This window comes from Antechinus flavipes, chromosome 1, assembly GCF_016432865.1.
Source record: "Antechinus flavipes isolate AdamAnt ecotype Samford, QLD, Australia chromosome 1, AdamAnt_v2, whole genome shotgun sequence".
Classification (NCBI taxonomy): domain Eukaryota; kingdom Metazoa; phylum Chordata; class Mammalia; order Dasyuromorphia; family Dasyuridae; genus Antechinus; species Antechinus flavipes.
Window position 1 is genome coordinate 726562234 of NC_067398.1, and position 14838 is coordinate 726577071.

The 14838-nt window shown below is 38.3% G+C and overlaps 1 protein-coding gene and 1 long non-coding RNA gene across 2 annotated transcripts in view; one reads left to right on the forward strand and one right to left on the reverse strand.

The window, feature by feature from the left end:
- The window catches only part of LOC127545909 (zinc finger protein 570-like), a 27520-nt gene extending 26593 nt beyond the window's left edge, over positions 1-927 (forward strand). Inside the window, exons 6-7 of the mRNA XM_051973422.1 lie at positions 147-357; positions 886-927. Coding sequence (XP_051829382.1) covers positions 147-213 — 67 coding nt within the window. The 3' untranslated portion in view covers positions 214-357; positions 886-927. The remainder of the gene's footprint in view (positions 1-146; positions 358-885) is intronic.
- Positions 1-1786, reverse strand: part of LOC127545912 (uncharacterized) — a 2433-nt gene extending 647 nt beyond the window's left edge. The window contains exons 1-2 of the long non-coding RNA XR_007949850.1: positions 1698-1786; positions 1065-1117 (exon numbers count right to left, since the gene is read on the reverse strand). This is a non-coding gene — a long non-coding RNA (uncharacterized LOC127545912). The remainder of the gene's footprint in view (positions 1-1064; positions 1118-1697) is intronic.
- Between the last annotated feature and the right edge of the window lie 13052 nt (positions 1787-14838).

Here is a 14838-nt window from a genome sequence, read left to right on the forward strand (position 1 = left end):
ATAATGTAATTTATGCAACAAAGCAGCGTGTTCCTCCTAGAGTGAAGTCTCATAATGTACTTTATGCAGCAAAGCCCAGCGTGTTCCTCCTAGAGTGAAGTCTTATAATGTAATTTATGCAGGAAAGCCCAGTGTGTTCCTCCTAGAGTGAAGTCTCATAATGTACTTTATGCAGGAAAGCCCAGCGTGTCCTCCTGGAGCAAAATCTCATAATGTACTTTATACAGCAAAGCCCAGCGTGTCCTCCTGGAGCAAAATCTCATAATGTACTTTATACAGCAAAGCCCAGCGTGTTCCTCCTAGAGTGAAGTCTTATAATGTAATTTATGCAGGAAAGCCCAGCGTGTTCCTCCTGGAGTGAAGTCTCATAATGTACTTTATGCAGGAAAGCTCAGCGTGTTCCTCCTGGAGGAAAGTTTCATAATGTACTTTATGCAGCAAAGCCCAGCGTGTTCCTCCTGGAGTGAAGTCTCATAATGTACTTTATGCAGCAAAGCCCAGAGTGTTCACACCAGAGTGAAGTCTCATAATGTACTTTATGCAGGAAAGCCCAGAGTGTTCACACCAGAGTAAAGTCTCATAATGTACTTTATGCAGGAAAACCCAGAGTGTTCACACCAGAGTAAAGTCTCATAATGTACTTTATGCAGGAAAGCCCAGCGTGTTCCTCCTGGAGTAAAGTCTCATAATGTACTTTATGCAGGAAAGCTCAGCGTGTTCCTCCTGGAGTGAAGTCTCATAATGTACTTTATGCAGCAAAGCCCAGCGTGTTCCTCCTGGAGTGAAGTCTCATAATGTACTTTATGCAGCAAAGCCCAGCGTGTCCTCCTGGAGTGAAATCTCATAATGTACTTTATGCAGCAAAGATCAGAGTGTTCACACCAGAGTGAAGTCTCATAATGTACTTTATGCAGGAAAGCCCAGCGTGTTCCTCCTGGAGTGAAGTCTCATAATGTACTTTATGCAGGAAAGCCCAGCGTGTTCCTCCTAGAGTGAAGTCTCATAATGTATTTTATGCAGCAGAACCCAGCGTGTTCCTCCTAGAGTGAAGTCTCATAATGTACTTTATGCAGCAGAGCCCAGCGTGTTCCTCCTAGAGTGAAGTCTCATAATGTACCTTATGCAGCAAAGCCCAGAATGTTCACACCAGAGTGAAGTCTTATAATGTAATTTATGCAGCAAAGCAGCGTGTTCCTCCTAGAGTGAAGTCTCATAATGTACTTTATGCAGCAAAGCCCAGCGTGTTCCTTCTAGAGTGAAGTCTTATAATGTAATTTATGCAGGAAAGCCCAGCGTGTTCCTCCTGGAGTGAAGTCTCATAATGTACTTTATGTAGCAAAACCCAGCGTGTTCCTCCTGGAGTGAAGTCTCATAATGTACTTTATGCAGCAAAGCCCAGCGTGTCCTCCTGGAAGTGAAGTCTCATAATGTACTTTATGCAGGAAAGCCCAGCGTGTCCTCCTGGAGCAAAATCTCATAATGTACTTTATGCAGCAAAGATCAGAGTGTTCACACCAGAGTGAAGTCTCATAATGTAATTTACACAGGAAAGCCCAGTGTGTTCCTCCTAGAGTGAGGTCTCATAATGTACTTTATGCAGGAAAGCCCAGCGTGTTCCTCCTGGAGTGAAGTTTCATAATGTACTTTATGCAGGAAAGCCCAGCGTGTTCCTCCTAGAGTGAAGTTTCATAATGTACTTTATGCAGGAAAGCCCAGCGTGTTCCTCCTAGAGTGATTCTCATAATGTACTTTATGCAGCAGAGCCCAGAGTGTTCCTCCTAGAGTGAAGTCTCATAATGTACCTTATGCAGCAAAGCCCAGCGTGTTCCTCCTGGAGTGAAGTCTCATAATGTACTTTATGCAGCAAAACCCAGCGTGTTCCTCCTGGAGTGAAGTCTCATAATGTACTTTATGCAGCAAAGCCCAGCGTGTTCCTCCTAGAGTGAAGTCTCATAATGTACTTTATGCAGCAAAGCCCAGCATATTCATACCAGAGTGAAGTCTCATAATGTATTTTATGCAGCAAAGTCCAGCGTGTTCTTCCTAGAGCAAAGTCTCATAATGTAACTTATGCAGAAAAGCCCATTTTCTGAACACACAGCTTACGAAACACTGGAGAATTCCATAGAGGAACCTTTTAAGTATAATGTGGAAAGATGGATGGCAGTGGAACACTATATCACACCTTCTCTATTATGTTCTCTTCCTCTTCCTCCGCTCCCCCCCATCTCATGCATGTTTTCTTTTAAAACTTATAACATTTCTCATATTGGAGGCTAAGAATTTTGACTAGTGGTGTCACTTCTGAGCCCATGACAAAGCAGCCATGAAGACCTGAAGGAAGTAGTCTTTTAAAAATGATATATTTTTTAACATTCATGTTAAAAATTTTGTGTTCCAAATATTCTTTCTCCCTCTAATCCCTTCTCCATCCATTGAGAAGGCAAGCAATATGATATTCATTATACATGTGAAGTCATACAAAACATTTTCATTTTAGACATGTTGCAAAAACAACAAACAAAAAATCCCAAGAAAAATAAAGTGGGGGGGGCGGGAAACCCTGCCTTAATCTGCAATCAGAGTTTATCAGTTTTTGGAGGTGTGGAACATTTTTCTTCATGAGTCCTCTGAAATTGTTTTGGACCATTGGCTTGATCAGAGTAGACAAGCATTTTGCAGTTGATCATTGTTCCAGTATTGCTATTACTGTGTATACTGTTCTGTTGGTTCTGCTCACTTCAATTTGCATCAGTTAATGTAAGTTCTAGGTTTTCTGAAACCATCCTTTTCATCATTTATTATAGCAAAGCAGCATTCCATACATTGTGATATTTTAAAAATTGAGAGACATAGTTTCTCCTAATTTGTCATTTTGTTAGCAATGCTAGCATGTCATTAGGAAGACAGATGGTCATTTGGCCATCTTGGACCAAAGAAGAATTATTGCCGTGTGTTCCACAGTTTGTATAACCTTAAGAGTGGATGTACCTGAGGATGGTAATTAACTCTGGTTAACACTAGAGAATATATTTGAGAAGTGGGACTGTTCTAATGAGGGATTAGGGGATGTGACTTTAATCATATCATTCGCCTCGGGGAAATCTAGACAGGATCTATATTCCCCTACCCAAGCCTGAGTAAAACACAGGGGCTGAAATTTCACAGATTAAATTCCTTATAAAGTTAGGGGGAGTATAAGATTGAGAATGTTAATTCTTATCTACCATCACTCAATCCTGTCCCTCAGAGAAAAAGCTTTGAAATGAGGATTTTAGAAAAAAGGGAAGACTCAGGGATCTCCCCAAATAACCACATTGGTAATTAGTTCCTCTGTCTCTATAGCACACCTTGCTCAGCCATTCCCCAATTAATGGGCATACTCTCAATTTTCAGTTCTTTGTCATTACTCTAAATCTTTTACTCATATGGGGCCTCTTCTTTTGACCTCTTTGAGATTAATTTAGTAATGATATGTCTGGATCAAGGGATATGCTCAGTTTGGTAGCTTTGGGGGAATAGTTCCAAATTGTTCCTAGAATGACTGGATCAGTTCATCTGTGCATCAGGTATCCCAGTTTTCCCAAAGCCCCTTCAGCATTCATCATTGTTTTCTTTTTCTGTCATGTTAGCCAATCTGATAGTTTTGTGGTGCTTGGTACTTAAGAATTGTTTTTTAACATGCATTTCTCTATTAATGGTTTGTGGGGATATCTTTTGAGGGCTTAACTAGTGGACCATGATGGGCCTTTTTTATGTCAAGGACCCCTTTGTTATTCTCATGAAGATTATGGGCCGCTTTGCAGAATGGTTTTTAGATGAATAAAACACAAAATCACAAAAGAAAATAAATCGTCCTAAAATAGTTATCAAAGTATTTTCTAACAAGTTCTCAGGTCCCCGGTAAAGAAGCCCGAATCAGGTTGAGTCCGAGAGCCTGGCGGAAAGCCTCTCCCCAAAACTTTGAGCTCTTCCTGCTGCGGCTCCTCCACTTCCACAACCTATCTTGCTGAAGTCTTCAGGCATCCTTTCTGCGAGGACTTGAAGCTGGCCAAGCTTCCTGCTCTAGAGAAGGCGAGATGGCAACGATAAAGGGGTGAGCCGCCTCGCCAAAGCCGGAGGAGCTGAGCTAGGGATGAAAACTTCTCGACTCCAAACCTCGCAGCCCCTCCCACTCTGTGGAAGCAGGATGCAGCGACGTTCTAGGGTACTGAGGTCTCATGGTGGCTGCCTCGGCTGTGAAGAGGTGAGGGGGAGCTGGAGAGTCAAGGAGGTGCCTGGGCTTCTCGCCCAAGTTCATTGGCCAGCTGTTACCTGGGACTTCTCCTTGCTTCGGATGACTCAAGTCCAAGTTTGAACTGAGCGTGTTTTTTGTGTGTTTGTACGTTGGCAGATAAAGGTCCTCTGGCAGCATTGTCCCCTTCTCTGGGGCAAATTTAGATGAGACTCGTCTCCGACTACGGAGATCACCTTGAGGGTGGTGCCCTGACCCGGAGGCGGGTAGAACAGTACTGGTGCCTCAGGGCTCTGAAACAGAACGCGGGACTGAGGTTCTGCGATACTGTGCAACGACACTCGGCTGAGGGAAAACAGAGGGAGGAGGGAAGAAGGGATTCTGCCCCTGTTGGGATTCTCATGATCTCTGTAGCTGAGCAAGACAGTCCCCTCTTTCATATAGTAAACTGAGATGGCTTCACTCGTGTCCACATCACATGTTCTCTTCCTTGTTTCCCCCATCCTGGCTGAATTGATTCTCTTTCAAAGGAAAAGTCACTGTCACTTCTGAACCTTTCCACCCCAACTGATCCCTTCCTTACAACAAATAAGTTGAGTCAAGCAAAACAGTAACATATTGGCCAAGTGTAAACTGTGAATGAGTTTGCCATCCCATCAACATAGTTGAACTGAGTATGTAAACATGTGTTCTCTCTGGTTGACTTCCTTATTCCAACTTGCTCTCACCCTGGCAAGTTTGAGTTTCCAAGGAAGGATCTCTGCCATGGGGCTCCATTTGGACTCAAAGATACTAGGAGCACTTCTGTGGTTGAGGAAGGGAAATGAATACAGCTTTAGCCCTCAGTGAAGTATTTCCATTTACAAAAAAGGCAGCTACCATACTTTTAAATATGAAACACCAATTTTCTTTTGGCCAAGGCAAAGCAGGTGCATGAATAATAATAGTGCCAATGCACACATACATGTGAGTCATAATCTCCCTTCGATGCACTCTGGCTCCATGGGGAATAGCGGCTGCCCACAGATCTCTGGCTGGGAATCATGCGAGTGAGGAAATCTTATTTGGGAGTAGCTCAAAACTCAATGGGGCTGAGATGTTTATATGAACATGAGTTTGGTAGGACTGATGTTCTGCTGGAACTGCTAAGAGTGATTTTACACTCTACCCAAGACTGAGGTGGAATAGGGGACAAGCTTGTTGGGGAAATATTTATACTACGTTCTTGCTATATCTTTGAAGTCAATATCCTTTTGGAATTCCCTGGCCTTCCAAGCCCTCTGCCACTTTTCCAATCTCACACTCTCCTTCACTCCTCCCCATCATCTGGACTAGCTCTCTGGAGGATCTCGGTACCAGCCCTAGTCCTTGGTCTTAGGAGTGATGAGGCATGTGGATGGTCTAAGATGGAGTATGTTTATTTCGAGTTCTCTCAACCTTAAATGCCTTAGTACAATTATATCACTACAGCACATTGTGCATGTGCTAACTATAAGTACCTCTTTACAGCAAGTATCTCTGCTTCAAGTAGAACATGGGTTGTTACCCTCCCTGACTTCTCAGGAAGGTTGAGGTGCCTCCAGGGGGAGATGAGAGTCGGACCATCTTACACAGAGGTCCCCCACAATCTGCAGCCCTCTACATCCTCCCTCCCCCCACTCCCACTCCCCTACTCTTCAGTCTAGGGACTCTGGCCTCCTGGCTCTCGTATGAACAAGACACTCCATCTCCAGACTGAGCATTTTCCCGGGTTGTCCTTCATACTTGGAAGGCTCTTCCTACTCATCTCCACCTACTGATCTCTTTAGCTTCCCTCAATTCCCAACTAAAATTCTGTTTTCTACAAAAAGTCTTTTCCAGCTCTTTAACAATTTTAATGCATTCATGCTGTTAATTATTTACTCTTCATCTATAGTTTATTTGAACATATTTGTTGACTTGTCTTCATTAAATTGTGAATTCCTTGAAGGTAGAGAACTGTCTTTTGTCTCTTGGATTCAGCACAGTGCCTGGCATATAGTAACTTCCTACTAATTGCTTATGACTTTTCCAAAAGTTGGTTAAATGGAACTGGAGTGCTAATCCTTGGCACCTAACAATGGAGGAGGAATATAGTCAGTGGTGTTTCAGCATGATAATGGTCCAAAGCATTCACAGGTATCTTTAATGATACCTTGCGCAGTAAATAATCTCAGAATTATGATCATAAATTTTTCCTCTATAACCTATAAGCTAGTGCATGTTTGAAGCATTACGGGTTTGTTTCATAGTGATTCCAAAATTTTTATGATCATAGACAAAACAATTTTGATGTTTATTGAGCAATTACAGCAGTCAAGGATTGTCCTTAAGAAATTTCTAACCTTCAACAAGAACTTAATCTATGTTGATGTGCTAACTTCTGATGGAGTGCAGCATGTTATTTCAGTTTCTTAACTGGTCATGAAAATGTTTCTAAAAACACTCAACACAGTACATGTTTCATGATGTTTCATACCATGTTGCTGTATAATGCCCCAGGATTTCTTCCTCATTCCCCTCTATTCCCCTGTAATCATAATTTATTAATTGACATTCATACAATTGAGTTTTATGAAAGATTAATAGAACTATAGATAGATATACACACGTATAATTAAAAATAAAATAGTATATGCGATTGAACTTTAAGTACATTTGTCATTGATACAATACCTGTCATTAGCCAGTAAAAAAGTAAATATTTCAATGGATGCTAGCTATGCATTTTTAGTTAGTTGGTTAGCTAGCATGACTTGTGGAGTCCATGTATGATGGTAATGACCATGTTTAGCAACAGGGTAGGGTCCAGATGTCAGTCTTGTTATAAAACAAAAGTTACTTGGAAAATATTTACATTAATTGTGCTGGTAAGCAACATTATTACAAATTTAACAGGTATCAAACAAAAAATGAAATTCTGTAGAAATAGTTAATTTTATTTTTTAAATTATTGCAGTCTCAATGAATCCCTTCATAAGGACTGGAAGAATATCCCCCCCCCCCAATGATGAAAAATATGTTAATGAAGACATAAAAATATTCATTCAGTTTCAGCACATAGAAGTTAGAAAATGAGTAAAAATCATAATTCTGAAATAATATACAAAAATGTTTGAGATACCTATGTTATATTGGGCATTAAAATAAGGAAACATAAGAATAATTAAATTTGATTTTTTATTTATTGGAAGTAATAAATGTCCACAACTGCTATGTGCAATTTATGGAAATGTTACCAATTGTAGCTTCAAACTTTCTGTTTGGCCTCAAATACCCAGTAATAATTTATTTCTATGAAAAAAGATTCAAGAAAATAGAACCAAAAAATGAATTGCCCCATGTGGTGTTCTCTTCTTTTTTATAATATAATGATTCTCTGTGAGCAAGTTTCTTGGGAAGGTTTTCTGGAGGCAGCCTTAGTTTCAGTTCAAAGTAATAATCACTTCAAACGCAGCCAGGTGTTAAAGTAGTTCTTTATTGTTTCTTCCAAAATAGCCCAGTTTGCTTTTTTTGATTCCGAGAGCTCTTGTTGCTAACTTCAGCCTCTCCCTGAATCTTGGTTCTGCCCGACTGCAGAACCAAGTCCGGAACTGAACTCTCACTCTGTCGATTTTCTGAAGTGACTTCTGGCTCTAGCTCAACTCCGACTTGTGGCTTCTTCTGAACTGACTCTCTTGAACTGACTGACTGAAGCTCTTTTTATGTTCAGTGTAAAAGGTTGACTCCTCCGAGAGTGGGATTATGGGAGGTGTGAATTCACAAAGTTACAAAGTTAACTTTGTGTATCTCCTGTACTTGTGAACTCCAATGTGTGAGTTCTAATGTGTGACTTCTAATGTGTAAACTCTTAAAGGTGCAAACCCAAGCACACAAGCATTGCTTCTATCAATTCCACTTAGTACCTTCTTTCAAGTTCTGGCCCATAACATCTCCTTGTAGGATCAGATCAATCATACTGAACCATGCTAAATTAGATCATTATTGTCTCTATCAATTCTAATGACTTAACACTTTGTTTGACAGTCCCATGTCAAAATGATTTCCAAGTGCATGTTTGGTGACAATTCCATGAAGAGATTAGAGATGATTCCTATCTCTAATAATATAATGTTTTGCTAGATATGCAATGTATTTGATGATATTGAATCAATGTAAAATGAGTTCAAAAAGTGACAATTATCTTTTGCAATTGATGAGATAAATGATTTCTATAGCTTGGCAGATTTGCTTGTATTTATAAGATGTTTTCAGGAGGCAGCTAGATGGCACAGTGGGGAGCACACTGGGCTGGGTCTGTGTAGAAAGAGCTGATCTCAAATCCAATCTCACACTCTAGCTGAGTGATCCAGAGTTAAAACAGAGTGACTTCTATTTGCTTCAATTTTCCTGATCTGTAATTCCTTCCTAATGTACTAATTTCCTTTCTTTCTTCTTTATCCTGAATAAAATGTATTTCTGTATTCCATTTTGCATGTGTGAATGTGTATTCCTTCTTTTGATCGCTTCAGATGAGATTGAAGTTCAAATGTCAGCTATTCCCTGCCCCCTCCTATTTATTTGTAGAGATGTCTGTGTCTCCTAACTTTCCTTTCTCTTTTATCCCCCAATGTACTTCTCTTCCACTCTCTTTTTATTCTTAGCATCATCAAGACATAACAGACAAATTCACATTTCACAGGTCTTATCTAATTGGACTCATCTTTGACTTCTGATTCTATTTGGGATCACATGGACATATGGATCATCTTCCTATCTTTGAATGTTTGTTCTGTCATTTGGATTTATATTTTTAAAATATATTTTATATTTTTAAAATTAAAAATATAAAATTTCTCTTCCCTCCTGTTTTTGAACTTCAGACTTTTCCCTTCCTCTCGTCTTTTCATCAGGAACGCTTGGAAATCCTTTACTTCATTGGAGAGCCAATTTCTTCTGCAGAATTATATTTAGTTTTGCTCCATAACTTATTCTTGCATTTATGCCTTTATATATATATATTTAAATAGTTTTTTATTTACAAGTTATATGTATGGGTAGTTTTATAGCACTGACAATTGCCAAATCTTTTGTTCCAATTTTTCCCCTCCCCTAGATGTCAGGATGACCAGTAGATGTTAAATATATTAAAGTATAAATTAGATACACAATAAGTATACATGACCAAACCATTATTGTGCTGTACAAAAAGAATCGAACTCTGAAATATTGTACAATTAGCCTGTGAAGGAAATCCAAAATGCAGGCAGGCAAAAATATAGGGATGGGGAATTCAATGTAATGGTTCTTAGTCATCTCCCAGAGTTCTTTCACTGGGCATAGCTGGTTCAGTTCATTACTGCTCCATTGGAACTGATTTGGTTCATCTCATTGCTGAGGATGGCCAGGTCCATCAGAATTGGTCATCATATAGTATTGTTGTTGAAATATATAATGATCTCCTGGCCCTGTTCATTTTACTCAGCATCAGTTTGTGTAAGTCTCTCCAGGCCTTTCTGAAATCATCCTGTTGGTCATTTCTTACCAAATAATAATATTCCATAATATTCATATACCACAATTTATTTAGCCATTCTCCAATCTACTCAGTTTCCAGTTTCTGGTCACTACAAAGAGACCTGCCACAAACATTCATATTATGCCTTTATATTTTGCCTTCTGGAATATTATATTCTAAATTCTCTGGTCCTTTATAATCATAGCTGCAAAATTTTGTGTGCTCCTATCTGGCTCATTGATACTTAAATTCCTTCTTTCTACCCATTTGTAGTATTTTTTGTTTCATCTGGAAGCTCTGGATTTTGGCTACAGTATTCTTGGAAGTTTTCATTTGGGAGTTTCTTTCAGGAGGAGAAGGTGTATTCTTTTTATTTCCTTTTCCCCTCTCTGGTTCTAATAGATGTGGACAGTTTTCTTGAAGCAGGATTTATAGGGGCAGAATCAAAATGATGGAGTAGAGGCAGGAACTTAGGCAAACTCTCCCAACATTTTTCCCCAAACAATTTTAAAATGATGCCTTACAGTATTTTCACCTTTTTTTTTTTTTTTTGATAGTGGTTAGCTTATTTTTTTCTTTTTCATGTTTTTCCCCTTTTGATCTAATTTTGCTTGTGTAGCATGACAAATATGGAAATGTGTTTAGAAGAATTGCATATGTTTAACCTATATCAGATTGCTTGTTGTCTTGGGGAGGGAAGAGGGAAGGAGAGAGAGAAAAATTTGAAACAAAAGGTTATGTAAAGGTGAATGTTGAAACTGTTTTTTATTTGTAAACATAAAATACTATTAAAAATAATATCTTAAATCAAATTCTGGATTGGCAGAGTCAGTAATATGTCAGGGTGAGAAATTTTCCCCTCCCAACTTAAGAGGTTGGCAGGAAAGATATCTGACACCAGGGTAGGGACCAGCCTTAAGTGCATGTGGAAACAGCACCAGCAGTAGCAGATCTTGAAGGTGGTTGTGACAGCAGCAGCAGCAGTTTTGGGGACTCTCAGTCCAGAAATGGTAAGGAAGTTGGACAACTGCTCAAAAAGAAAGCCTTTGCTAACACTGAGTGCAACTGGATCTAATTAACAGCTCTTTTACCCATAGGAATTTCTGGGTCACAGTTCCAGGGTAGAGAGGTATATTTGTGATTAGTCACAAGGAAGCAGGATCCCTGGCCTCAGGGCCAATAGGAGCACCAGTGATTATGGTTGCAGAGGAGCAGAGATCTTTTCCTGGATAAAGACCCGAATGTAGATCAAGAGACCAGGAACCACATCTCTTCCTGCATCACACCACCTTGGAAGCATCAAAACCCCCCAGAATTAGCTTTGAAAATAGTAATATAGAAAAACCTGAAGCTTGGGATTGAACCTCCCTACCAGCTTTGTTAAAAGAGGCACAAAAACACTAAAGAAAACGAGACTCTAAAAACCAGAATTGGCCTAATGGTAAAAGAATCACAAAAATTTACTGAAGAAAAGAACTTATAAAGCAAAAAAAAAAAAAAAAAAAAAAAAAAAAAACTTATAAAGGAAAATGAGAAAAAAATTCACTGAAGACAGTAATTATTTAACAAATTAGAATTGGCCTCCAGGAAACTAATGACTACATGAGACATCAAAAAAAAAAAAACCCACCAAAAAATCAATAAAACAAAGTCAAAAGAATGAAAAAAATTAAAATATGAATTATCTAATTGGAAAAACAATGGATTTAGAAAATAGACTGAGAAGAGTAAGTAACCTGAAAACCAGAAAAAAAGTCAAGACATATTTCAAGAAGTTATAAAGGAAAACTGTTCCCATATCCTAAAACCAGAGGATGAGAAAAAAGTTGAAAGAATTCATCGATCGCCTCCTGAGATTCCAAAATGAAAACTATAAGGAATATTATAGCCAAATTCCAGACTTTCTTTGTCAAGGAGAAAATATTGTAAGCAACCAGAAAGAAAGCAGTCAAATATTATGGAGCCATAGTCAGGATCACACAAGATTTAGCAGTTACCATATTATAGAAGTGGAAGGCTTGGCATATGAAATTCTGAAAGACAAAGGAGGTGGGATTACAACCAAGAATAACCTACCCAGCAAAACTGACAGTAATCCTTCAAGTGAAAAAATAGATATTTAATGAAAATGACAATCTGAGCATTCCTGATGAAGACCTCAGCTGAGTAGAAAATCTGAAGTTCAAACAAGATGCAAGAGAAGCATAAAAAGGTAAACATGAAAGAGAAATCCCGAAGGATTCAATAACATTAAACTGTTTACATTTTTATATGGAAAGATGATACATATACTTCCCATGAACTTTGTAATTATTAAGGGAGTTAGAAGCATATTACATAGAAAGAAAATATGGGTGTGAGTTGGTTATATTGGGAATGGGTTATAAAAATCTTTCTTACCCCAGAGAAATAGGAGGGGAAGGGGATAAAAGAAAGAAAATGGGGTGATAAAAGGGAGGATGGACTAAGGGAGGCAGAGTCAGAAGCAAAACAGATCTTTGAGGAGGGACAGGAGAGAGACAGACAGAGAGAAGCAGATAGACACAGAAGAATAAACAGAAGAAAATGGTCTTTAAAATACAGAGCAATCATAATTATGGATATAAATGGGATGAGCTCACACATAAAACAGAGGTAGTTTAGAAATCAGAATCCAACAATATGTTGCTTACAAAAGATACATTTGAAATAAGAAAGAATATGCTTCAGTTGAAGTAAAAAGGCAAGGGTAGCTATCATGATCGTAGACAAAGCAAAAGCATCTAATTAAAGATTATCAGGCAAACTACATTTTGCTAAAAGATACTATACATAGTTTAGTAATGTAAAAAAAAATTACAGCAAGTATCTCTGATTTCCCCTCAACTATTTAGGGAACTGAGTTAAATTTATGAAAATAAAAATCATTTCCCAATTTATAAATTATCAAGGAATATGAGCAGGTGTAGTGTTCTCTTGTTTCAGTTTTCTTGGGGTCTCTGGAAGCAGCCTTCCTTTCAGTTCAGTAATCACCACAAGTACAGCCAGATGTTAAAGTCCAAATCCTTTATTATCTCTTTCAAAGTCTTGTCTCCTTCACTTGGGGCTGGGTTAGTTTTCCTAGAGACCTATTTCTCTCCTTGGTTCTGAGAGCTTGAGTTCCTGCCACTAGTCCTTTGTCTTCTCTGCCTTTGCCAGCTTCTTCTCTGTGGTTCTCAGTCCCTGCTTATATGCTCCACACTGCATGTACACAAATCATTATATCACTAGGAAACTATTATTTGTTATAGGATTAAATCAATCATACTGAACCATGCTAAACCAGATAACCACTGTCTCTATTAATTCCACTGACTTAGTACCTTGTAAGAATCATTTGTTTCAAGTTGAGAGTTTTTCTCATAACAAGCAGGCAGTTCAGAGTAAGATATCAAAGCTATCTATGTTCATATAAAAATGCTCTTACTATTGATAAGAGCAGTGCAAATTAAAACAGCTCTGAGCTACCATCTCATATCAATCAGAAATGGCATAAGCTGGAAGGGATGAGATAAATAACTCTTGGTGGAATTGGGAACTGGTCTAACCCTTGTAGAGGACAATTTGGAATCATACCCCACTGACAGAACAGTACTCGATCTGTACTTCCAAGAGATAAAATAAAATGGAAAAGGACTTATATGTACAACAATATTTATAACAGTTCTTGTGGCTAAGAATTGAAAATTGAGGGGTTGCCTATCAATATGGGAATGGCTGAACAAATTGTGGTATATGATTGTGATGGAATGCTAAATGATAGAGGGTGATTCAGAAAAATGTAGGAGAACCTAGATGAACTGATACAAAGTGAAGGGAGCAGAACCAGGAGAACATTGTATACGGCAACAACAAAATTGTAACAATGATCAACTATGAAAATTTTAGCTACTCTGATGAAGATAATGATCCAAGAACTTTCTAAAGGGCTCATTATGGAAAAATGCTACTATCCACTTCTAGAAAAAGAATTGATAAACTGCCAATTGAAGTGTAATTTTCTTTTTTTGTTGTTCCTTTTTCATGTAATATGCTAACATAGAAATATATTTTGCGTGATTTCACATATATAATAGATCATATTATTTGCTTTCTCAATAGGTAAAGGAGGAGCAATTGGGACAGAATTTGGAACTCTAAAAATGTCTCTTTTAAATGTCAAAAAGAAAAAAAGAAAATTTTAAAATGGGATGTGTAACCTTCTGTTTTTATCATGGTGTTCAGATCATCTAGTGCAGGGGTTCTCAAACTACGCCCCGGGTCAGATGCAGCAGCTGAGGATGTTTATCCCCCTCACCCAGGGCTATGAAGTTTCTTTATTTAAAGGCCCACAAAACAAAGTTTTTGTTTTTACTATAATCCAGCCCTCCACCAGTCTGAGGGACAGTGAACTGGCCCCTATTTGAAAAATTTGAGGACCCCTGATCTAGTGATTCTAAAATTTTATCTGCTTGATCTGTTTTCCAGTTTCAAGTGTTTGTTTTTTTCTATAAGTTATTTTACATACCTTCCTCCTCCTCATTTCAGTTTTTCAGACTTTTAATGATAACTTTTTTTGTTGTCTCACAAAATTACTCTTCTATTAGTTCATTTTTAGCAAGTAAGTTTTTGGGCAAGAGGTTTTATGCTCCCATGTCAAGGTGTTAATTCCCTTTTCAATTTTATTTTCCATTTCTTTTTTTTTCTCTAGCACTCCTATTTCATTTATAAAAATTATATTTATAAATTTTTTTAAAAAAACCCTTTTGCCTCATCTCTTTTAGGAATTCTAATTGAGTTTGTGCCTAAGTTATGTTTTACTCTGAGACACTGCTAGTAAATGTTTTGGAGTTATTCGTCTCTTGTTTGATTTTTGTCTTAAGTGGCTCCCAACATAATAGCTCATTCACCCCCACCCCCATTCTTCTAGCCCACTTTCTGACTTCAGACTTGATGTTAAGGCTAGGCTCTGCTACACTTCTACAGGGAACGTCTGGGCTGATTGTATTACTGCTTTCTTGGGATATTGTGTTGTTAGTTTAGGGTTTCAGCAACAGACTGGAGGCATGCTTTCAGTACTCCCAAAGGGGTT